This window comes from Corvus moneduloides, chromosome 4 (assembly GCF_009650955.1).
Source record: "Corvus moneduloides isolate bCorMon1 chromosome 4, bCorMon1.pri, whole genome shotgun sequence".
Classification (NCBI taxonomy): Eukaryota; Metazoa; Chordata; class Aves; order Passeriformes; family Corvidae; genus Corvus; species Corvus moneduloides.
The window spans coordinates 14,111,522-14,136,190 of record NC_045479.1 but is presented as its reverse complement, the minus strand read 5'-3'; the positions used below and the strand labels follow the sequence as shown (position 1 = coordinate 14,136,190).

At 43.5% G+C, this 24,669-nt stretch overlaps 2 protein-coding genes across 3 annotated transcripts in view; both read left to right on the top strand.

The window, feature by feature from the left end:
- RASSF8 (Ras association domain family member 8) overlaps positions 1-22,575 on the top strand; it is a 73,316-nt gene extending 50,741 nt beyond the window's left edge. For both annotated transcript variants that reach the window (XM_032107623.1, XM_032107624.1), the window contains 4 exons: positions 2,443-2,638; positions 14,176-15,065; positions 17,032-17,176; positions 18,287-22,575. In XM_032107623.1, coding sequence (XP_031963514.1) covers positions 2,536-2,638; positions 14,176-15,065; positions 17,032-17,176; positions 18,287-18,408 — 1,260 coding nt within the window. In that variant the 5' untranslated portion in view covers positions 2,443-2,535 and the 3' untranslated portion in view covers positions 18,409-22,575. The remainder of the gene's footprint in view (positions 1-2,442; positions 2,639-14,175; positions 15,066-17,031; positions 17,177-18,286) is intronic.
- SSPN (sarcospan) overlaps positions 2,620-24,669 on the top strand; it is an 84,429-nt gene continuing 62,379 nt past the window's right edge. Inside the window, exon 1 of the mRNA XM_032107626.1 lies at positions 2,620-2,638. The gene's annotated coding sequence lies outside the window, so the exon portion shown is untranslated. The remainder of the gene's footprint in view (positions 2,639-24,669) is intronic.

The following is a 24,669-nucleotide window of genomic DNA, read 5'->3' as shown; positions in this document are numbered from 1 at the left end:
TTTCTTTGAATTACCTAGCTTTATGTGGGAAAATGTTTATGAAAACCTCTTTGGATTTTCAGGATCTTGTTCATGTCTCAGAAGACTATTTCTGTATACATTGATAGTCTTAAAAGCGATCACTTTTCTATTGAGTGTGCAAGTCTGTTTGAGATCTGGTTTTACTTACAAATTTTATATACTTTTATAAATTTTATACTTCTGAGCAGGTAGGTTTGGGCAGGGCTTTTGGGGGTGTGTGCTGGCCTGACTTTACTGCTTGGTGCTTCTCTGCTAAAGCTTGTCCTGTCAGTGTGGTGGGACCTGTGTGGCTCTGACAGGCTCTGAGGTTGTTGCTGCCCCTGCCTGTCAGGTGAGGATCTTCCAGGTGTCCTCTGCATCATGTGTCAGCTGCTGGATGAACTGTTTGGTTGTAGATGGAAAGTCACTTTTCCCCTCTAGCTTGGGGGTTGCACTGGTGCATAGATGCAGGGAGATGTTCACTTCCCCAGGAGAAAGCAGCTCTGGTGAGACTGTAAATGTGAACAGCACTAAGTACTTGCGCAGTGTTCTCTGCACCATTTCTGCCTCCATGTGCAGTTCTGTTCAATCCATCAGCATCATCAGGTTCCATGTTTCTTGTGTAACCCTACCCTGCCTGTCTTCACTAAAGTCCCCTAAATAATTTTCAGATTTCTTTTATTCCATCCCCGTGTTATCCATTTTCCTGGTACTTAAGTCTTCAAAAATATTGTCTTTGGTTTTATCACTTTATCCACATGGTATTATCTGAGTACGAGCTTCTTGTATCGTATTATCACAGTTTATTTTCCCCCTCTCTGCTTAAGCAGCCCAGCTGTCTCATTAGGTTTTCTTTATTTGATTTTGGGCTTTTGTTGTTGGTTGGTTTGTAGGTGGGTTTTGGGTGTTTGCGTTCTTGTTAGTTTCTGGGGTTTTTTAAGACTTAATCATCATTATTGGTGGTTTGGTTTTTGTTTAATTTTTGAGGGAAGGTGCTATCTTTTGAAGACGACAATATGTGGTGGGTTTACTTTGAAATTTTTTTGTTTAGTATCATTGCAGTGCCTATGGAAAAACCTAGGAAAAGACATTAGACATCGTCTGTTTCCTCACAGAACCAGCATAGTGCTGGCAGGGGTTAAAGCACCCCTACAACACTTTCCCTGATGCATCTCCTTGTTTTAGAGGGAGAGAGAAGCAATCTGTCTACTTGCTTTGCTTTCTGGGTTCTGGTACAAGATGCACAGGTTTGTTGGGAATAGGAACCTTCAGCTGCTTCTGCAGGAAGACAAAAGTTGGACTCTCATGGATGGCTGTAATTAAAAATGTTTCCCCCTTGTTTTTCTACAGCCCCACCTGCTAGAAATTACTGAACAAACACCAAAAGCATCCCTAACCAGTCCCTGGAGACATCCAGGCAGCATATAAAGGAATAGGGGCACCTGTTACTGGAAACTGTTGAGTTTATTCTGGAGTTGTTTATTTAGTGCTATTTCTCTGAGTGCTCTTTTTGTAGCAACTTGTAAAATTTTAGGAAATACCCAGTTTCATTACAGTTTGTCTGCAGAAGAGGTAGACATTGTTAAAGCATGGGATCCTAGAATGGAATCATAGAATTAATGAGGTTGGACAAGATCTTCAAAATCATTGAGCCAACCTCTACCTTGTCACCCATCCCAGAGCACTGAGTGCCACGTCCAGGCCTTCCTTGGACACCTCCAGGGATGGGGGCTCCAAACCTCCCTGGGCAGCCCCTGCCAAGGCCTGACCACCTTTTCCATGAAGAAATTCCTCCTGATGTCCAACCTGACCTTCCCCTGGCACAACTCCAGGCCGTTCCCTCTCCTCCTGTCCCTTGTTCCCTGGGAGCAGGGCCTGAGTTCCCCTGGCTGCCCCCTCCTGTCAGGGAGTTGGGCAGAGCCAGAAGGTCCTGTCTGAGCCTCCTTTTCTCCTGGCTGAGCCCCTTTCCCAGCTCCCTCAGCTGCTCCTCATCAGACTTGTGCTGCAGCCCCTTCCCCAGCTCCATTCCCTTCCTTGGACATGCTCCAGCCCTTCCATGTCCTTCTTGTAGGGACAGGCCCAGAACTGGACACAGGATTTGAAGTGTGGCCCTACCAGTGCCCACAAGAGGGGGACAGTCATTGCCCTGGCCTTGCTGGCCACACCATAGCTGACCCAGGCCAGGTGCCATTGGCCTTCTTGCCCACCTGGGCACAGCTGGGCTCATGTTCAGCTGCTGTTGACCAGCACCCCCGGTCCTTTTCTGCTGGGCACTTTCCAGCCACTCTGTCCCCAAAATGTGTGGATGTTTGGTTCCTGTTGTTGTTTTTAAAGAAAGGAGGCTGTGTTGGCTCTCCTACCTGATAGATGTCAAGGTGAAATAGTCAACTTTTCAAATTGGTGGTTCCTTGCTCTAAACACCAGGATTTTTCTCTGTTCCAGCTGCTGCAGGAAGTCAGCTGCGTTGTCTCTGGTGCAGCTGCAAGAATGACTTGACTGATTTGCATTCATGGCTCTTGGATGATCTGGTGAACCATGGAGCTCAAAGTATGGGTCGATGGAGTGCAGAGAATTGTGTGTGGGGTCACCGAAGTCACAACATGCCAGGAAGTCGTAATAGCCCTTGCTCAGGCTATTGGTGAGTACTGCCGGGTGGCAAGTGGGGTGAAGCTTTTTTTTGTGAAGCTAAACCCAGGGGAGGTGGGGGAGCACTGGGTACCAGCAGAGCAGAGAATGCAATGCACAATGGGATAATCTTGCAGTGTAAACTTGTAGCCTTGGATTTTTCACCTGCCAGAGAGAGATTGAAAAGACAGAAAAGAAACATTTTTGAAATCTATAAACTTTCCTTCAATAAAAATTTATTTTCTAAGTAATAATAATTATGTTGGTTGTAAATACAGCCTGGACTAAGGAAGGTGCTAAACTGTCAATATTCTAGGTACCAAAGAAAATATAAAAGTAGTGCAATAGAATTGGTTGGCTTTCACATCCTAATGATGTTCATTGAAATGATACCCATTTTAAGTATCTTTAGCTATATTGGGAATAGTATAGATCAATGACATAGATCCTTCAGGGTCTCCTCTTGCTCTGGCATGCCACATAACTCACTGCTCATGAAAGGGTAACCTGGAAGTCTACACTATTAGCCCTTTGCTGAACAGTTTAGAAGAAAAAATTAAATCTTTGAGGCTCCATCACAGGAAAGTCTTGTCCGATCTTTCTCAGTGATTAAGGGCATCCTGAATAAGCCTCAGCCTCATCCCTTCAGTATTTACTATGCTGATAATGTTATAATTGGATTTACATACTATTTAAATTTAGGCATTAAAACCTATGTTTTAACTAAAATGAATAGTTTAAAGGTGAGCTTCTGCATTTTTCAGTATGCCAGCAGTTTTACAAGATTGTATTATTGAAAATAATAATTTTCTAATAAAAAATAAGTTAGGCCTATGAATGTCAGCAAGGTATTCTACCTGTAAGCACAAAGACAATTTCTCTGAAATTGTGATGTTTATTTATTTAAGTGTTAAACTTCTAAACATCATTTCCATCTACTTTTATCTGATGGAGTGGAAGACTGGCACTTTTTTATTTTATAGTTTAAGAGGATTGAACAAAATGCTAGCATGTGCTTATCTATATGCATCAAATACCTTCTAAAGCTTCATTTAAAAATTGTAGAAAGTCAGTTTGTCTCTCAAATCTTGTAGTTGATGTTAAACTGTTAAATGTTTTTTTACTGGTTGTGTTAGTTGCAGCTTTTTGTTTAATGGTAATTGGATCATTAATTCCTTCCACGTCTTGTTTTCTACCTGCAGGTTTTTTGAGAAACAATTCTGCTAGTATGATCATTTTCTAGTCATGATTAAGTGATACATGTTTAGAAATAATAAAGTGGTTGTGATACTTTAGTTCTTCACTTTGCTTTCAATATCTTTCATTCTGTTTCCTTTGCCTTCTCCCACAGAAATGTCGGACTCCCAGTTCTAGACAGTAATTTAATGTTCTCCTGTGTAATTTCTCGCTGGGTTTTTTTCTGTATCCTCAGTTATTAGCCTGAACTCTGTTAAGACTCTGTCAGCCTTGGAGACACACACAGGTTTTGTCAGCTCTGCAGACTTCCTTTTCTGTAACATGTCACCAGTTCATCTGGGACAGGCAACTCTGCTTCCATGCTGAGATAAATTTCATCTGCAACCAGAGCCAAATCAAGATAATCCTTTGGAAATTCCTTCCCAAGGCAAATACCCTCTCTAGAAAAAACCCAGAACAATTCCTCTCTCGCTGGGGCAGCTAGGACAGTATCAAGCACCATATAAATTACACCTGTGTGTCTTTCCCAGCCCTCCAGTCAGGCCATTCATGAGGACAGAACCATCTGGCTGCCCCTGCTATTTGGCTGTAGGTCCCAGCTTAGCAGGAGTAATTGTCACTCGAATTTGAATGGGAACCTATGAAAATTGATCCCTGTAGCTCTCACCTGACATTTGGTGGTGGAAAGTAGCCAGTCTTAGTTGGCTTCCCATTTGCTTGGCTCTGATGGGATTTTCCACTTTGCAGTCTGGCTGCTTCAGCAGTCACATAACTTGGCTGCACTCAGGATTATTTTGTCTGTCTGTAAAGTTTGTGAGATGCTCCTTTTGTTTTATTGTGCCTTACAGTTTATTACTAGGTCCTTGACTTAAAGCATACAACACACACAACACAGTCTTCTTCACTGAGCCTGAAATGTGAACTGCAAGAAGTATATTATTTTCTTGAAGTGCAGTGTCTGGAATATTTGCAAACTGGCTTATTTTACAGCCATATGCACTGAGGAAAGCACAAGCCAAAGATACCTGGTTTAAAACATCCATAGTTAAGAAGCTTCTTATGGGCAAATGAAGCTATCTCTATTCTAGACATGTGAAAAATAAAGCTTTATCCTGTATTTCAAAAATAGGAAAATCAAAATTATTATAGAGCTGTGGTTTAGAAGGCACCTTTGGGCAGTATCCAGTCCAACTCTGCTGCACAAAGCAGGGCCAGGCAGAGCAGGTTGCTCAGGACCAGGGGCGGTTGGGTTCTGAATGTGCACAAGTGTGGAGACCCCACTGTAGCAGTGTTCACTCACCCTGGCAGTCAGAGTGTGTTGTCCGTAAATGGAATTTCTTGTATTTCAAAAAGTGCCTTTTGCTGCCAGTTGATCAAATGCAGGGCCCTGTCTCCTGATCTCCTGCTGTGATAAAAACAACAAAAAGGTTTCCATGTATGCACTTTCCAACTCTTCCCCCATGTCATGGAAATTCAATAACAACTTCAGGATACAAAAGTTTCTTGGGTTATTTTTGTTTTCTTTTTTTATGTCCCTAGGGCTATTTTAGCATTAAAAAATCAAGTTATACTAGGCTATCAGCCTTTGTGAGAGGTTCTGTCCCATATCCAGTGTCTAATCCTTTGGCCGTGGCATTCCGTCACTTAACTTGCCTGGTTAATGCTCCTTGATTCCTTAGAAATTGGAGCTCTTTCAGGAAAAAAGTCTCTCTCTGGGGCTGTACTCCTGATGAGTAACATTTGTGTTACCTGTTCTTGCACTGTGAGCTCCTTCCCCTTCCCCTGCTGTCCATCTCTTGATCACTGCAGAATAGGAAATTACTCTACCCAAAGTAAAAATTCCAGGGTTTTTTGGTTGGTTGTGGTTTTTTGTTGGCTTTTTTTTTTTTTTTTTAATTTTCTGTTTGGATTGAAGTTAAAGGGTTTGAATTCAATCTCAAACCTCCCCTCAGAACAGAAGGGAGAGTTGTCTCCTTCGGTGTCCCAACAAAGCTTATTTTAAAAAATGTGTATGTTTTCAATTTATTGAATGCAAGAGAGAGTAATATCAATTGAATATAGCTTTGGATACTAAAATTGTCTGTATCTGTTACTTAGAAGGAGTTGGAATTACCTTAGCTGGAGGGCAGATTGCTGGAATTCTGTTCAAGGCAGACATAAAACTATTCAGTTACAAGTTTCCAGAGAGTGAAATCATCTCTCACTGGGATCTTGAAGAATACTTGGTGCTACCTTTTATGAGTTTTATCTAGGTCTGCTTTATTTTCTTTTTAACTCAAGCTGTTTGCAAGTGACAAGGAAGATTTGGGGTTTTAATAAAAATAAGAGAAGTGATTGTTTCATCATGAGAAACTAAGGCCTCACCAAAACAAAAATACACCTCAGCACACAGTTTAAATAGAGAACCACGAGTCTTGTTTTAAAAATATTTTTGCCAGGAGAGATGAGCTTTTCCAAGATTCATCCTTGTCTCTTTTAAAAATGTACATTTGACAACAAATTCTCCACTAAGTTTTCTGTGCATTCTGTGAAAACCAGAATGGCTTCATATAAACATTGCTTGGTCATTTTGATTTCTCTTCATAATTTGGGCAACTGAAAAAAAGTAAAAAGAGAGTTGTTGATACTTTTAAATTTTGTGTGTGATGAGGTGGTTGATGAATCCAGCCAAAGGTCTGTTTTGAGTATGTGTGAGCACAGTTACTCCTCTCAAAAAATCATTGTAGTGCTGAGGGGAAAAGCAGGTGGTATCCTAAAAAGAAGTGAGCTAATCATTTTAGCTGCTAGTTTAGGCAAATGTAGGTTAACTATAGATTTTTTTTTTTTTTTTTTAAATTGGCTTTTCTGGTTGTTTTCCATTCAAACACGAAAAATAAAAAATCTTCCAAAGGAATGTGGTGACAAACAGTGCAGTCACAAATACGCTTGTCCTGTTCCTTCAGCAGTGCTGCTCTCCCACTTCCAGCCCCCATGAGGATTTTTACTGCATTTTTTGTGATTTCTTTTACCCCTGGAGCCTAGAACGCATCTCCTCTACTCAGAATGGCATATTTGTTTCCTAGAAAGAGAATATTTCAGTCTAGAGACATGAAGCTTGAGTTTCTTACTGAAAGAAACCTTTTGCCCTCCTCTCTGTAGTTTTCTGTGGCAAATATTAAATTGGCAGACTTGCTTTAAATAGTGCTGTGGATTTTGGTGCTTCTGGCTGGAAAATATGAGCAGTACTTCACTGAAGAAGTAGTACAGCTGTCTTTTTAAAATTAAACAAATGCAGCCATCAGTGTTTTTTGGGGTTGGTGTTTTTTTTTTTTTTTTTTTGTATTGCATTTGAGTATTTTTCCTCAAAGATAAATGGAGTGTATTTATTCAAGTGTCAATGCTGTCTCAAACATGTGTTAGAGCATTGTAAGTGATCATATAAACTTTCTGGTTCAGAAATCTGGTGACAGTAACCTCACTGAGAGGGATCTGGGCTGCTGGATGTCTTGCTGTGTGACCTCAGCCAAACTTCCCCATTGTTTCACCTGTTTAGGACGCAGCTCTAAAATAAGTGTGGTACTTCAGGTTGCTTGGATAAAAGGCCATTGAAAATATGAAGTGATGACTCAGAGAGCTTTGTTCTGTCAGGCTGTGATAAACTCCTGCACACCATTTTTTGGAGAGCAAGGATAATAGTAATGAACTAAGGCTTCAGTCCTGGTAAAGACATGGAGAGATGGCTGTGCCTGGAGAACTCAGCAGACTTTCAGGGGAGCCTGTATATCTCTGTGGGTATTTCTTGCTAGGACTGGACTCCTCCTCTGATTCTTTATTTTCTATTGTATTTCATATCTGTGGATGCAAAGTATAGCGTGAGTTAAGAAATCTGAGTAATGCAAACTCTAACCTCTATTTTGAGGGCGTTTTTTTTTCATCTCAATCTTGGGTATTTATTGAGTTCTCAGGTAGCCAGAATGGTATTTTTTTAATATTGCTATGGATGTTAACTTAAGTGTCACATAATGAATGAAATGTCAGCTTCATATTTCAAAGATACTGGGTTCAAATCATCTTGGGTTGATTAAAATTGCCAGGAATTACTTTTCTATCAGTGCTGTTAAAGATTCAAGAGTTAATGCTGTTGTCCCTTTGGTAAGGCAGGGCATTTTCACCCACATGTTCCACATATTAAGAGTTCTTAGAAGATTTTACCCACATGCAATTACTTTTTCTTTGCATTGCCTTGTTAAGGAAGAGAGCCTAGGGCTGGAAGGCTGTCTCTGGGAAACCAAGTGGGTCAGAAAGCTGTATCCATGTTGTGGAGAGTGTGCATTTTTCAGTGCTCTGGGCAGTCTGGGTTTGGCTTGAGCCAGGTGTTGGCAGGTCTGGCTTTACCTCCATGGAAGCCTGTGTGCAGACAGGTGACAGTGTGTTTATTCTTATTATGCACTGTGATAAGTCTGGGGTGTTCATTCAGATTCAGCTTAAGAGTGAGACTATTACACCTTCCCTTTCAGTTTAGCTTTCTTAAAACTTCTGTATTAGGTGCAGAGTTTATTTTTTTCCTTTTTTTTTCCCCCAAGACTGTCTAGAGTGCCAGCTTGCAGGGCAGGCTCTTGGCACAGCTGCTGTGCAGCAGAGGTGATGGGAGCTAGGAATGTGCCTGCCAGGGAACTTCCCTGGCACTGAGTGCATCCTGGTAGTCTCAGGGAGAGAGGAGAAACTGGGAGCAAGACTGCATTGAAGGGTTTGAGAACAAGTCCTGTGGGGAGCGGCTGAAGGAGCTGGGGAGGCTCAGCCTGGAGAAAAGGAGGCTCAAGGGGGGACCTTCTGGCTCTGCCCAACTCCCTGACAGGAGGGGGAAGCCAGGGGAACTCAGGCCCTGCTCCCAGGGAACAAGGGAATGGATGAGAGGGAACGGCCTCAAGCTGTGCCAGGGGAGGCTCAGGTTGGACATCAGGAGGAATTTCTTCATGGAAGGGGTTGTTAAGCACTGGAAGGGGCTGCCCAGGGAGGTTTGGAGTCCCCATCCCTGGAGGTGTCCAGAGAGTGACTGGATGTGGCACTCAGTGCTCTGGGCTGGGTGACAAGGTGGGCGTCAGGCACAGCTTGGACTCGATGAGCTTGGAGGCCTTTTCCAGCCTGAATGATTCTATGACCTCTGGTGACAAAGACCTACTCCTGCCCACCCCAGCCCCTTCCCTAGGGAAGGAGAGGGACCCTTGTGTTTAAGACTGCTCATCCCACCACTTTTCCCAGAAATGATGTGAGACCAGGGCAGTGAGTCACCTGCTTGTACTGACTCACTGCTGTAGGTCCTGGCTCTGAAACATGGGAGACACTTAATGGAAAGATGGATCTTGCTTGGTGCTTGGCATAAACGTTTGTAGCCTGATGGGAAAGATAAGGCACAGATACATTTCTTCACAGTGTATGATACTACCTGTATAACAAAAAAATGTAGAGGAGGATGGACTTTTGGGTGGGAGTTAATGGGATGAATCATTTCTGTCCTGAAAAAGGGAATTGATGACCTCTCAGGTTACAGTCCTGCCAAGAGTGTTGCTACTGCTGCTTTCCTTTGGAGTTTCATTTTCACTTTTGGCAGCAGAAATAGTTGCTCTGTCTACTGTGTCGGCTGCAAATATTAAAGCATATAGAGGAGCTTGAAGTGAGTAATGGTTGTATGAGTGCTACTACCCTTCATGGAATATAATTTAAAAATCTGCCTCTTGAGAGTCTAAAAAAAATGTTCATTACCTTGTACCTATATTTCATTAGTTTAATCACTGTTCATTGTGGTGAAATCTGTGTTTAAATTAGCAAAGGACATCGATCCCAAGCTAAGACTACAGTGGCTGGGCACATGGCATGGACACTTGGGTCCAGAGATTGTTTGGCTGTGCAGCAGAGCCAGATCAGGACACTGAGTGAAGTTCGCCATTTAATGTCACAGTGTTGGAGCCAGGTTCAAACCACTCTGGACAGATATTTGCAGGCTGTCAGAACATCAACATTCTGGAGTCCATATATTTCCTTTTTTTGATGTCATTCTCAATTTTGAAAGAAATTATTCTTTTGAAGGTGTTCCTCTATTAATAGAACCTGCGATAAGTTTTGTGTGCTTGGGGAGTTGTAGGTGGAAATTTAACCTGTTAACCTTGACACTGCCCTTTGTGCAGATGCGGTGTGTTTTAGGGATGTAAATATGTATCTGCTTCTGTTATTGCTTGTCATTTGCTGTCTTGCAGAAGAGGTACAAGTTCTTGGTGATTGTTTTGAGATGGTAATATCATATGGTACATGTAGAATCCCCATTCTGGGGACCATGTAGTAATCACAGAATGGCCTGGGTTGGAAGGGACCCTAAAGATCATCCCATCCCAGGCCCCTGCCATGGGCAGGGACACCTGCCACTGTCCCAGGTTGCTCAGAGCCTCATCTGGCCTTGGACACTGCCAGGGATGGAGCAGCCACAGCTTCTCTGGGCAACCTGTGCCAGGGCCTCCCCACCCTCACAGGGAAGAATTTCTTCCTCATATCCAATCTAAACCTGCTCTCTGTCAGTGTGAAGCCATTGCCCCTTGTCCTGTCACTCCAGGCCCTTGCCAAGAGTCTCTCTCCATCTTTCCTGTGGGCTCCCTTCAGGCACTGCAAGGCCACAGTGAGGTCACCCCAAAGCCTTCTCTTCTCCAGGCTGAACAATCCCAGTTCCCTCAGCCTTTCCTCACAGCAGAGCTGCTCCATCCCTCTGCTCCCCTTGGTGTCCCTGCTCTGGACTGGCTCCAGCAGCTCCCTGTGCTTCCTGTGCTGGGCCCAGGGCTGGATGCAGCCCTGCAGGGGGGTCTCAGCAGAGCGGGGCAGAATTGCCCTTTCCCCTGCTGCCCACGAAGTAGCTGGACCTGAAATAGGGTGCAGAGGTTCTGTGCTTTGTCCAGCCCTTGAATTCTTCTTTTCTGTGGTTTCCTCCTCAGAACACAGCACTGCTAGAACTTTTTTGGGCCTGTCTGGATGGTTTTCTTTACTACTACCATCAACACAAGACTTTGATAGAAGTATTAAAAAAACAATCTAATATGTTCTAGTTGCAGTTAAAGAAAAATTTTATTTCAGAAGTTGTAAGGGGATTCACGGCTGAACTGGTCACTGAACCTTCCCTGGAGATACTGCAAAATTCTGGGTGAGATTCAGTATAATATTCATCTGGGAGAAACATGCTGGAATTTAAGGAATGCCATACATTGTTGATACATGGTCATTACCTGAATGCGACTGTAACCTAATTTTTACAATAATAAGGTTGCATGAATGAGGCTGGACTGAGTTCTGCCAGGTGCTTCTTGTGTCCAGAAGCTTGTAGACAGCACACAGGGCAAGAAGCAGCATGCAGGCATCGAACTGTTCCTCATCAACAACCCGAGCAAGCTGCTTTCTCCTTGTCAGTGGTGGCTGCACATCAAAACCAGCAGTTTGTTGCAGGGACGCCTGTGTTCTGAAGTACTCTGTCATTAGTTCTGAATTAACTCATTCACCCTTTCATTTGTGAATTAATCCCCTCTAATGCAGGCAAACATCACAGTTGTGGTTGTCTGGGTATTGTTAATCTGCGTCATGCACAGGCTGAGCACTAGACCTGGGTAATGATCTTGGAAGAGAACAGCTTTGTTTTAGAGCAGTCCTGAGCTCCAGGTGTGGTTGTTGAACTGTGCAAGTATTACTTCTACAAAACACTTTCTTTTATGTGGATCCTGAGTGCTGAGTTCATTATTCAGGGCTGCATGTTCATTTGGAACCTTAAGCTAAGATGAAAATAGTTCTTGGCAAGTCTGTGCTTAATTCTTTAATTCACTTTTGGTCAAGATTGTTAGAGCTTTAGTCTCCTCCCCCCTCTTTTTTTCTTTTCCTTTTTTTTCCCTTTGTCTCCTGTTATATTTAAGTAATTAATTTAATAGCAGAGTGAGTAGAAACTGCACTCTGCTCGCTCCCCTAGTGGTACCTACTCCTGTTTGCAACTTCAGGACTTCTTTGAACTTGACTCTTTCTGACACAACATGAACATTAGTAGCACAACCATGATTACAAGCTGAAACCTTCTAAGGTTAACAAAACAGAGCAGTGAAGTGCAGCCTTTGTTCTGGGGTATGTTTTTACTTAGTTTTTCTTCTCCAGGATTTTATCATTAGTATGCTATGGCAAACAGTATTAGGTTTATTTTTCCTGTTACAACACCAATGCCTACTACAAACTATAAATCTTCATGGATCAACGAGCAGTATCGCGAGTTAGCAAAAGTCTCTCATTTTATATATCATATACCTTTATAGACTTTATTTTGAAGAACTTTATTAGAATAAACCTTAAATATCTTTCTGAGAGTGTTGGCCAAGCATGTTAATATGCTGACAGGTTTGGGTTTTTTCCCCCACTTTTTTTTCCCCAGTGCTTACCTAGAGTCATTTATTTCTAAGGCGTTCAGGGTGGTGGATTGCTGTTCTCATGCTACCTACCTTGTTTCACTGACTTCCATCAGTCAAATCTTTCAGTCCTCACTTCTAACTTGGAAGTGAACGGGGACGTTTTGGACTCTGACTGGGCCAGCCAATTGCTCTGGGATGAGCCGTGAGCCAAAGCCACCTGTTCTCCAGGCGGTGCCTCTGCAGACAATTTTTGTTCTCATTCTTTGCACTGGGAGCTAATTGTAAGAAAGTGAGAGCAGAGGAACCATTTCCAACGCAGCAGTTGTATCTTGGGAAGCTCTTTAGAAGGCAACATCCAGTTTTTGGGGGGGGGCACAGTGTGTTCATCACCACAGTGCAGCTTGTTTCCTACAAATCTGAAGTGAGGAGTCCATGTGAGTGTTGTGACTGTAGGTCAGGGGCAGATCTCCAGCCTGAGATTAGGATATTTTTATCCTTTTGGGAAAAGTGAGATGATTGGGCAGGTAGTATAAGGTAAGAGAACACATCGAATGCGTTATCACTGATAACTACATTTCTTCCAACTCCTCCCCTCTGTAGTTGCATATATGACAGGCATTTCAGGATTTTATGTGCTGAAATAAATAATTTGAATGATCATTTCTCATGAAAATGAATGTAGGTAATGCATTAAAGTAGCTAATGATGTTTTTAAGGTTAATGGCAATTGTGGAGCTGTTCAGAAATTCATTAACATCAAATGCTTTAAAAGCAGTTGCTCTTTCACATCTTTTTGTAAATAATGTTGTGGCTTTTAAGTGAGGTTACTTTGATAGGGGAAACTCTTCTGGGATGGGAAAATGCTGTATTTCAGAGTAGTGAGAGTGCTTAGAAAAATATCCCATAAGGGGTGTTGGAGGAGAAAGACTGCTGAGCTGAATTTAAGTATGTTTGATAACAGCACAAATGAAGCCACGAACATAAATTGTATTGTCAATAGAGCACTCAGAAAAACTCTTAATACTTACGAAAGGACTCGAGCTTCTTCCTGAAGACTGGGTTACCCCAGTGGGGATGTGGGAGCTGCCGTTGCAGCTTGTGCAGGGAGCCTGATTGCCCATTTGCAGTTTAGGCAGCCTCTGCTGCTCTCGTCCCTGTGCTCTCCTCAGTGAAGGTTCGTCACATCAGCAGTGCTGCTGTGGGCACCACAGGCTGTGGCCCAGGTTGGCTCAGTGTCTGAGTGAACTGGGGGGCACCAAGAGGGGAACTGAGGTTCTGTCAGTCATTAACAGCTGCCTCTGATGAAAGTTTAACAGCAAACACACTGCCTCCACATGTGGTATTTCTACATGGCTGTATGAAAGAGCTGGGACTCCTGTTCTTGTTTTCTTGGTCTCGAGGTTCATATTGGGTGTATTTATGTAGTGGTTACCAACACTGACGGGTCACTGGCTTTATTCTTCCCTGTGAGGGTGGTGAGGCCCTGGCACAGGTTGCCCAGAGAAGCTGTGGCTGCCCCATCCCTGGCAGTGTCCAAGGCCAGGCTGGATGGGGCTTGGAGCAAGCTGGGATAGTGGAAGGGAGTTGGAACTGGATAGGCTTTAGGTCCCTTCCCATCCAAACCATTGTGCGATTCCATGAATCTCAGTCCCCTCCCAGCCTGCCGATAGCTCCGGGGTTGTGCAGTTCCGCCGGTTCTCACGGTGTCAGTCCTTCCTCGCCGCTGCCGCTCCCGCCCTGCGCGGGGAGGGTTTAGAGGCGAACTCGGTGATGTGCAGGCACCGTAAGTGAGGCAGCGTGTGCTACGACAGGGGCAGGTGCGCTGAAAGAGCGTGTGGGGGACGGGGAGCCGCGCTGGGCTGGGCGGGAGGGTCCTGTCCCGGTGCTGTCCCTCACGGGCGGAGCGCGGCGCGGTGGCGCCCCCCCGCGGCCGCGCTGACGCTGTGCTCCCTTGCAGGGCGCACCGGGCGCTACACGCTGATCGAGAAGTGGCGGGACACGGAGCGGCACCTGGCGCCGCACGAGAACCCCATCGTGTCCCTCAACAAGTGGGGACAGTACGCCAGCGACGTGCAGCTGATCCTGCGGCGCACCGGGCCCTCCCTGAGCGAGCGGCCCACGTCGGACAGCGTGGCGCGCATCCCCGAGAGGACTCTGTACCGGCAGAGCTTGCCGCCCCTGGCCAAGCTGAGGCCGCCGGGGGACAAGGCCATGAAGAGGAGGGAGCCAAAAAGGAAATCCCTCACCTTCACCGGCGGCGCTAAGGGGTTAATGGACATCTTCGGGAAGAGCAAGGAATCTGAGTTCAAGCAAAAGGTGCTCAACAACTGTAAAACAACAGCGGATGAGCTGAAGAAACTGATCCACCTCCAGACAGAGAAGCTTCAGTGCATCGAGAAGCAGCTGGAGTCCAATGAAGCTGAGATCCGCTACTGGGAGCAAAAGTACAATGCCAGCCTGGAAGAAGAAATCCTCAAACTGGAGCAGAAGATCAAACGGAACGAAGTGGAGATCGAGGAGGAAGAGTTCTGGGAAAATGAGCTGCAGATCGAACAGGAGAATGAAAAGCAGCTGACGGAGCAGCTGCAGGAGATGAGGCAGAGGATCCTGGAGTGCGAGAGCAAGCTCAAGGACTACGTGTCTCAGATCCACAACATGGAGAGTGGCCTTGAAGCAGAGAAGCTGCAGCGGGAAGTTCAAGAGTCCCAGGTGAATGAAGAAGAGGTCAAGGAAAAGATAGAGAAGGTGAAGGGAGAAATTGATATTCAGGGCCAGCAGAGTCTGAGATTGGAAAATGGCATTAAAGCTGTAGAAAGGTCTTTGGGCCAAGCTACCAAGCGATTACAGGTAAGACTGTCTTTCTATCCATAGCTAGAGAAAGTCAAAAATTGTGACTAATTTCTCTTACACAAATCTGAAGCCCATGAAAGACAACACAAGAAAGTTTCCAAAGGGAATCGGGCTAAAAGGGGGAATGTGTTGCTTTCATTTTCAAATTGCATTTCAGTTTGTGGGGTTTCTTTTGAAGGGCAGGCAGTTTTCATTTCACCTGTGTTTAACTTGCCCATTCAAACTGTCTAAGAAGAAAAGCAGCAATTTGCACCACCGTAGCCTTTTGTGAGGATAAACTTCTGATCTTTGCTAGGTTTGTCTGCCATCAAAAGAGATGAATTACAAAGAACAGTCCAAAAGCAGCACCTGGAAAGATACAGAGCTAAAGTAAAGTACCTGCCACCTTAATCAGCTTTGGTTTTAAAGAACAGCATCCCTCTTTTTCCTGGCTGACTTGCTGGTGTTCACGATTTTATTTTTCTCTACACCTCAGGTATTTGTGGCACATATGTCAAAAGAGAATCCAGTCCCTGATTCCTTGCTAAAGTTAATGATATCACCTGGAACTTAAAAGGGCATGAAAGAATAAAGGAACTCCAGCTGCTAGCTGGATGGGGTGGCGGAAAGATTGGGGCTCCTGGGATTTTTATGTGCTGCGTAAGATAGTCCTAAGGCACCACACATCAGTTGGAGTTGTGGTTCTTGCTGATTCCCGGAATTCGCACTTAGTATATTCTGCAGTGCTGCAGTGGCATTAAGGTAGTTCCACTGTGAATATGGAAAAGGATTTTGTATCCTTACTCCTGCCCTAGAACCATGTCAGTATGAGGTGTTTTTGCTAGATGATGAGGGGGGGAAAAAAGTAATCTTTTGATCCAAAGCAAAATGGATGAAAACTGTAAGCAGTTTTGGCCATGTTTATCTATGCTAAGTTTCCAGACATGCTACGCCTAAGGATTTGCACTGATGGAAAGCTTCAAGTCTTCTTTACTTGTTTTATCTGTCCTTAGTCACATTTACCGAGGCTATGATGGAGTTCAAAATATTTCTAGCTTGGTTCTTTTCATAGTCGAGGTTTCACTTCTTGGAAAGTTCCCATTAAATCCAGATCTTCCAATCTTGTTCTAAACCTAAAGGTGCAGAAATCTGAAAGTCCACAAGAAAATAAACTGAGCTCTGTATTATTGAGCTTTGGTGGGGTGGAAATAGAGAAATATTTTATTGCATACCTAAAGTTAAAGATATCTGCTAAAGCAGCTTAACTGCTGTGTGTGGGAATAATAGTAGTCCAAGACTGCTGTAATCTATCAGAGCTGTAAGTTTTGCATATCATGACAGAAGTACAGAGAAAGATCCTAAATGATCATCTGTGCTTTGAAGGGGTGGTGAACCAGCCAGGCTTTGGCTTCATTGCACAAAACCCTTGCAGAGTGAGAAAGTTCTGTCCAAAAATTTTAAATAGAAAACACAAAGAACAAGAAGAGAAAAGAATTACACTCCTTTTAAGATCAGAGGAATTAAATGAGCTGTCCAAGCCATGCTGGATACTTCAGGAAGAAGTAAGTCTTGGTGCCAGACTGCTGCTGAATTGATTATTTTTTCAGCATTCACACTATTAACCTTTATTTGCTGATGTGCCAAAGTCTTTCTCAGGTGGTATGAGAAACATCTGCTAGTCATCCAAGAAGCCATATAAAAATAAAATACATTTAAAAAAAACCCAATTAGGGTAATGGGTTGGACTCAATGATCTCAGAGGTCTTTTCCAACCTAGTTGATTCTGTGATTCTAGTAACTGCTAGTGAATGTTGACTTGCTTTTTAAATTACAAGATTAAAATAACTTTCAACTCTTCAATTTGCATTTGAGCTTTAAAAATTGGAGGCTTTCTCCTCAAAAGGAGAAGCATTAGTTGCCCAACTGTAAATATGCTCATGAAATGCTGCTTTATATGCTCAGCAGATGTTTTGTTTCCTGGCAGGACAGGGAACAAGAACTGGAGCAACTGACCAAGGAGTTGCGCCAGGTGAACCTGCAGCAGTTCATCCAGCAAACGGGAACCAAGGTGACGGTGCTGCCGGCAGACCCCGTGGAGGTGGAGGCCCCATATGTGGAGCTCGAGAGAGGTGCAGCCCTCGGAATGCTTTGGGTGGGAGGGAGGGAGGGAGAAGGGGCGAGCAGTGCCTTTACTGCCGCTTAATGCTGGCGCTCCTACTTGAAGTGAATGCTCCCTTAGCAGAGACATTAGCAAAAACACTGAGAGCGCATTGTCGAGTACTTCTTTTCATTCCAAAGGTTTAGCAGGCTCTAAATAAAGAGCAGTATGTGGAGAACTTCTCTCCCACTGTGCCCGGGCATGCGTTTGTCCCATCAGCAACCCATTAAGCCTGCGGCTTTCAAGAGTGGCCGCCATGGCTGGCTGCCAGCACCGAACGTGATTGTACATCTGACATTGCTGTTCGTCTGGGTTCTTCCTCTTCTGGTGGGGTTGTTGTCAAAGCAGAAAAAGGAATGTGTCTGGATCCCAAGAAATCCCAGACAGCAGCCGCACGGGAACAGGAGCTAACCCAGCTGGGCTGCCAGCCATGCAGAAGCCCTGCACAGATGGCTGTTAACATCAGGTGCGAATTGACTTTGCCCCCAGTGAGATCAGTGCAGCCTGCACGTGCCCACATCTGGATTCAGAATTTCCTGGGCAGAACCACGGGAGCATTTTGAATGCGTGTCAGAGCTGCAGCACCAGCAAAGTCACGTACTTTATGCAGCACTCTGCTTGCAAGGGGCTCTTTGTCTCAGCATTCTCCTGTGCTGGGTCTGTCCCTCCACTCAGAAGACTTTATAACCAAAAGGCACTGGGCAGACAAGGGGGTGGGGAGAGAGGAAAAGACAGCCAGGTCCTCAAATGCAGCACTTGTATGAACTATTTAAAGAGAGCAGGAAATTGAAGCTTTGAGTTATGTTACAGGTGCGAGCTCTTTCTGCACAGCACCATATAAGTGTGTGTGTCTGTGTGTATGTTTCTCGTGGGAGGGTAATTATTTTGTGGGGGTTTCATTCTGTTTTGAAATGAGTAGGAAGTGTGCACCTTAGATCTCCTCACTTCCTAGCCAGGCACTTCAGTAGTTTGTTACATGTGGAATTAGTTTTTCTGTATTGCATTAAGCAGGAGCAGGAGAGGTGCTTTATGGAGGTCACCCCTGCTGATGACTTTTCTAATTGCCCCTTTTCTCCTGCAGAGCCAACCTTTCAGTCTGGGTCACTGAAGCGCCCTGGCTCATCGAGGCAACTCCCCAGTAACCTTCGGATCCTACAGAACCCCCTGTCATCTGGTTTTAACCCGGAGGGCATTTATGTATGACAGTACATACCTCTTCTAGAGAGGACCTAGCAAGGTACCCTGGACAAGATACACTTTATTTTATTCTGCCAATGATGAATGGAAGAAGTTTTTCTTGTTTTGCTTTTTTGTTACACCACTGTGTTATTTTTTCTTCTTCCTCCAACACTACTTGGAGCCATACCCTGTGCACTGATGCTAAAGAGAGAGGAACTGTCTCGATTCATAATTGGCAAGGATGACCTTGCTGTCAACACAGCTTGAGTGCAAAAACCTTCATTGTTTTTGCCACTTCAGAAGTGTTTGGGAAAGTACTGTTCCTTGTATAGGCATAAATGGAAGACTGAGGGTGAAGGAAACCGTGTATGCAACTTACCTGAGGTTTAATTTATTCCCTTTAATCAATGGACCTGTGAATGTTGACCTTTTATATTTTTATTTTTAACTTGTGAATTATCACGTATGGCTGTGTGTCAGTCTGACAAGGTGACTTTGTGTGTACCAACATCCCCCATCTGATCAAGTACAGCAACCTGCAATGCAGAGTTCTGAGGAGTGCTGAACCATTGCAGTGGTTTCTCACCACTAACTTTGTTCATTTCTGTCGTGGGTCATCATATGTCATGTTCCATCCATTGCTACCTTTTAAGGCTTGAAAAGTGAGCTTGTGGGATTTACTTGCTGTTGTATCTGCCTTGAATGAAGCACCTAGTGTTCAAAAGATTTATGGATTTTAAACTTTGGCTTGGTAAAAATATTTCCAGCATATGATTGAGGATGCACTAGTTAGATGATATTTTATTATATAGAATGTATATTTGAAATATTTTGCCACATTGTATATGCCTTTTGAGAAAAGAACAATGTAAGAAGTTGTCTCCATATATCTTACCAAAAGAGAGTAGGAGGCTTTCACTGTGTGTGATTTTGTACTTTATTTTTTCCACTAGCCATTACAGTGTTCTTGTTTTGTAACAAATCTTGCTGTTGGAGGGGAAGAAAGACATAACACAAATGAGTATCCTCTTCCAGCCTTCCAGAATCCACTCAAGTTTTGTGAAGGGAAGAAACCTGGCAGGGTCCCATGAAGTCAATAGCAGAGTTCTTACTGATAAGAGTGAGGCCAGGATTTCATTCAGCTCCCTGGTAGAGACATTTGGTCCCTTTGAAAGACAGTCACTTAGAGAATGTAAAGCTTGCAAGCAGAAAATTCACGCATTTGGTGGTCATTTTTCACAAAACATATGAAAAGAGAACTATCACATCTTGATGTTGCTCTAATGCAATCAAAGCTAAGAAAGAATTATACAGAAAGGGTTCCCTGCAGAAAGCAGCCACTCCCAAATAGCTTGTTGGTTGCAGGCCTTGAAGTGGGATTGCTGCAGGGGACACCAGGTTTGTGGAGAAAGGGACTGGCATCAGTGGGACACTCTGTAAACGTTGGGGGCTGGCCTCATGGATGAGTTAGGGAAGGGATGGGCCTTCTCTGGTTTAGATGTCCTGTTCTAACAGCAACTCAGCATCATCACCACCTTGGAGATCCCCTGGGCACGAGGCAGGGCACTGTGCCCTCACTGCAGTGCTGAAAACTTGGGCTCAGTGGCAAAATGACTGAACTCCTGATGTCCTTGGTAGGGTCAGGATTTTACCACTGCTAGGAAACTCCAAGCTTTTAGCCATAGAAAAATACTTAACTCCTAGCATCCTCTTGTGTTGATTCACTGATGTGCAGATAAATGGTAATTTAAGTCTCCTTTTCTAAAAAAAGGGCCTTCCTGACAAATGGAAGTTTTAAAAGATATAGCAGAAGATGAAGGATTCTTGAGTGTTTAATGCATTTTTTTTTCCTTTCCACTTATTAACGGCATCATATATTCTAAAAATGCTGCTGAATTTAGACTAACAGCAACAGATAAGGCTGTGAATATATAAAGGACCTTTCCAAATGGACTCTGAATTTTTACTGTTTAACTTACCAGGTCTTTTTTTTCCCCCCCTCATCTTCCCTTGTGAGCAAACTGGAAAATGAGATATTTCTACCTGAGGAACCTTTGCAGTGCTCACCCATTTTACTGTTAGTTTATCACAATTCTGTGCTCATGTTTACTGTGCCCATAACTTTGTATTAAAAAAAAAAAAAGAAAGAATGTGTGTATATATATATATTAAAAAAAGTGTAAAATATACATAGTTTGGGGACAATATCTGTCCAAGGTACTTGAGCATATATGCCTTACATTCTGGGTTCAATTTACAGAAATGAAATGGCCCTCTCCAGTGGATATCTTGCATCTTCAGCACCTCTTTATGTTAGAGATCTGAGGCACTCAGCACCTTGCAAAGTCTGGCCCAAATTATGCTGCATGGGGGTGGGGGGAAACAGTTTTGTCCTGAGATGAAGTATTTTTAAGGCAGATCAGCATATTTCCCCCAGCTAATGTTTTTGTCATGTTCTGTGACTGGTCCATCTCCCACAGATGCCAGTTTGAGCTGAGTTGGGCTCTTGCATCATAAAACCTGCCCTCTTTTTCTGCCAGGTTACTCTGTAGGACAGAGGGAGGAGGAGAAGGATTAAAAGGAAGAGCAAGAGCAGCTTTGGAGGGCTTAAATTACAGCTTTGTAATAGAATCAAGGGAGGAATTTGCCATTTGAGTTAAAAAGTAGCACCTGCTGACTGCAGCAGCTGTTGGACACAAGGGCCAGCCTGGAGCTGGCTCAGGAGTGACCACTGCGGCACCCCTGAGTGGCCCCCTCCTTGCCAGGGCTTTGGCACATGTTTGCAGCTTCAGCCACTCCTGTGGCCAAGGAGAGGCTTTGGTATCCAGACCTGCCAGTTGTGAGACACTGACAAATTCCCCTGCCCCCACCACACTCCTCTTGCTTATTGAATTTCACCCAGGCTGAAGTTCCGTAGCATTTTCACCCTCTCTGTAAATAAACCAAAAAGAAATGGCATGTCCTTGCATTAAATGTGAATTGACCCATGTGTAACAGAAAAATTCCTCACACTACGGTGTTTAGAATTACGCTTCTGATCAACTGCGGAAACTCACTCTTTCTTTACAACTGTACAAAAAGTCCATTTTCAGAAGTGTTCCAAACCTACTTCTGGGGCATTAGCAGAAAGGAAGCTACACATACTAATTTTAACAAGTGCCATACTATTTACTGGGCAGCATGATAAAAATGGGGTTTTTTGCTTGCATTAAATAGTTGAATACACAAGCACTGTTTTCCAGTGCACAGGGAATTTATATGGAGAAATCCTGTAATTTATTACTAATGGAAGTTAACTGTGTTACCTCTCTCATCCATGAGGATACAGTTTATTTTTGCTGGAGATGCTATGTTGTTAGGGGAAAAGAGGGGGGTGACCATCTGAAAAGCCAGTAGGTTAAGGCTAAGGTGAACAGTCTGAATGCCTGAGCAAGGGAGAAACCCAAGTCCCACTCTGAAAAGTCAGCTCCCAGTATCTTTCAGTGGGACTTAGTGGGGTTCCCAAGTGCCTGAATTGCTTCTGGAAATCGTATGTTAACTTTGAGATTGCTTGCTTTTCTAAACCCTGGCAAGTTGGGAGGAAGTTCTTGAAGAAGAGAACTACCACTACTAGCATTAGCAATATGCAAACATATGAGGTAAGAGGGAAAAAGATCCTTTAGTGAAATAAAAATCTCCTCTTGGGGCAGCAATTGCCTTGTTTTTAGCGTGAAGAGTATTGCATTATTTTAGTGAACTGGGATCATATGAGTATGATCAAAGAAACATCTATCTTGTAATTTTTAGTGAGTTACCTTAAAGCATATAAATTCCTGATGTGCATTAACTTGAGTGAATTGGGCCTTAATGATACATGTAAATAACAAAACTCTATTCAGATATTTTTTTCCAGAAAATAGTCTCTAATGGTCTGTACTGTATTTAAAAAAGCGTCAAAAGTGTTACTTTTATATTACACCTCCTTTTTTGTTTTTTGGGTTGGTTTGGTTTTTTTTTTTTTTTAGAACATTGAAATGTGCATGTTTATTCTATTTGCTACAGTATTTTAATGTTTTGGATGAAGGCCATCAGTTGTATGGAGATGACAAAACAATCATTCTGTCTATTTATTCAGTATTGCTGCTTAAAGTTTTCAAAATAAAGCTTTCAATGCCAATATAGTGACTGATTGAAAGCTGTTCTAGTTCTCTTCAGGTGTTTTTTTCCTATGTTTGTAGAAAACTAAGTAAGTGAAACTTGGTGTATGAGCTGTTATACCAGCAAAGAATTATTGCAAGAATACTGGGGGGCTGAGTGTTAAGTGTGTGTAGTAAATAACCTAAATGTATGTATGCAGTGAATGCCTTTAGGTCTCTAAGTGGAGTGCTGAAGAATGTTAAATCCTTTGTGGTCTTGCAAGCACTTTACACATGTGATCAAGTACGGGTTAGAGCTTCGTGCCCGTGTGCAGTGCTTGTGAGGGCAGAACAAGGGGGTCACAGAGGATCAACTCGGAGCCCTTTGAACCAGATTGGCTTTAAGCACACTCTTGAGTGTTCATAGATGTGTTTCTGACTAAAAAGGGGGCCTAAAAACATGTTCTGATACAAAACCCTTTCAGTTGCAGCAAGGATGCCTCAAGTGTAGCTGGTACCTCTGAAAATTTTAATAGTTCTGAAATGGATCAAGTGTGCCTGCTCTACCTGTGAAGTGTGTCAGAATGCTGAGAGCGTTCACCCTCACCATCATCCTATGAAACTGCTAACTAGGGGTTCTGACTGGAACATTTGAGTTGCTGATGCTTTAACCTGGAGAAGCAACACAAACTGTGAAAACATGAGTGAGCATTTTATTAGTGCTCCACTTCAATGCAAGATGAAAATCTGTATTATATGTAACTATATTTTTTGTCATTTAAAAAGCTTCTATTTTTTATTATTCTCATGAATGGTTGACAAAAAATATTGGATATGATCCCATACAATAAATTCCCCTCTGAAACTTTGGGTCTTTACAGTTCATGGCTTGCTGGGATTGCATTGTTCATGTCACACGTCTCAGAGCTGCTGGGACTCTTTCAAGAACACGGGGCCTGAAGGCAGGACCAAAGCCAAGCTTGGTGTGTCCAGCTGAAACAGTTCCAGAAATGGCCCTGTGTCGAGCATTAGGCCACAGGAGCTCTCCTAAATGGCAGTTTCCTTGGGGTGTGGGACACACAGCTGGTTGGTGTGGGGCCTCTGTGGCAGACGAGAGAGCTCCTTTACTGGAAGTGTACTGTAATCTCAATCAGATAAAGCCCAGGCACTGCAAGAGAGACGAGGAGCTTGTTTTCAGCTGAGGAACTGTTATTAAGGTTAACAGTAACCCTGAAATGACAGAATTGGTTAGTGACTCGGGGAAAGTATAACCTAAAGCAAAGAGGCAGAGGTTCACTTGGAGGTGATCAGGGAGAAGAACTGAATGTACAGATTCTTCCCACAACAAATGCAGGGTCCCCTGATGCTTCAGGGAGCACAAAGAAATTAATCTTTGAACAAGGAGCAGAAGGCCTTTTAGGCCAGATTCAAGTGTAGTTACTGTGCTGAGACCAGAGAGGGTGTGAAAATTGCTTAAGATCTTTTGAGCTAATCAAGGCTGGGAACTTGATACAGCTGGAGACTTGTCATTTAAGCCATCCAAATGCAGTCCTTACTCTTAATATCCCAACAAATGGATTTTCCTAAGCTAACTGGAGCCTAATCTCATTAGATGTGAGGAGAAATGAGCTAACAGTAGTGGCACTGTTGACTGGCAGTAAGACAATGCCATGAACTCCACTGAAGCCCTAGCACGTGGCACTGTTGTTGTCAGGGCTGTGGAAGTTGTGGAGGCCCTGTGCTCCTGAAAGGTGCCCTTTCCTGCTCCTGTGCCAGTCAGCTGGCTGGCTTTTGTGGTAACTAAGGTTTCCCAGCATGCTCAGCAGAGCCAGGGCTACAGCTGATGGTTCTGATCTTTTGCTTTGCCTTTAAAGAACAAAGCAGTGTATTTGTATGTGGCTGCTGCAGCACTAACTAGCTCAGTGTAACTGGACCACTAATGAGTTGCAAAACCAGGCCAGATCAATGATCCATTTCATTCAGAAGCCGTACTGAATTCTTCTGCCTGTCACGTCTGTGTCAGCTAGGTAGTATTCCTTTATAACCCAAATTTTTAATGATTGTTTCAACTAAGATGTCTGGTGTCTGAAGTAGGGCACAATGAGCAATGGTCCCCATTATTGCCTTGCTTGAAAATGATACATTTGCTACCTTTGATATTGCAGCTAGT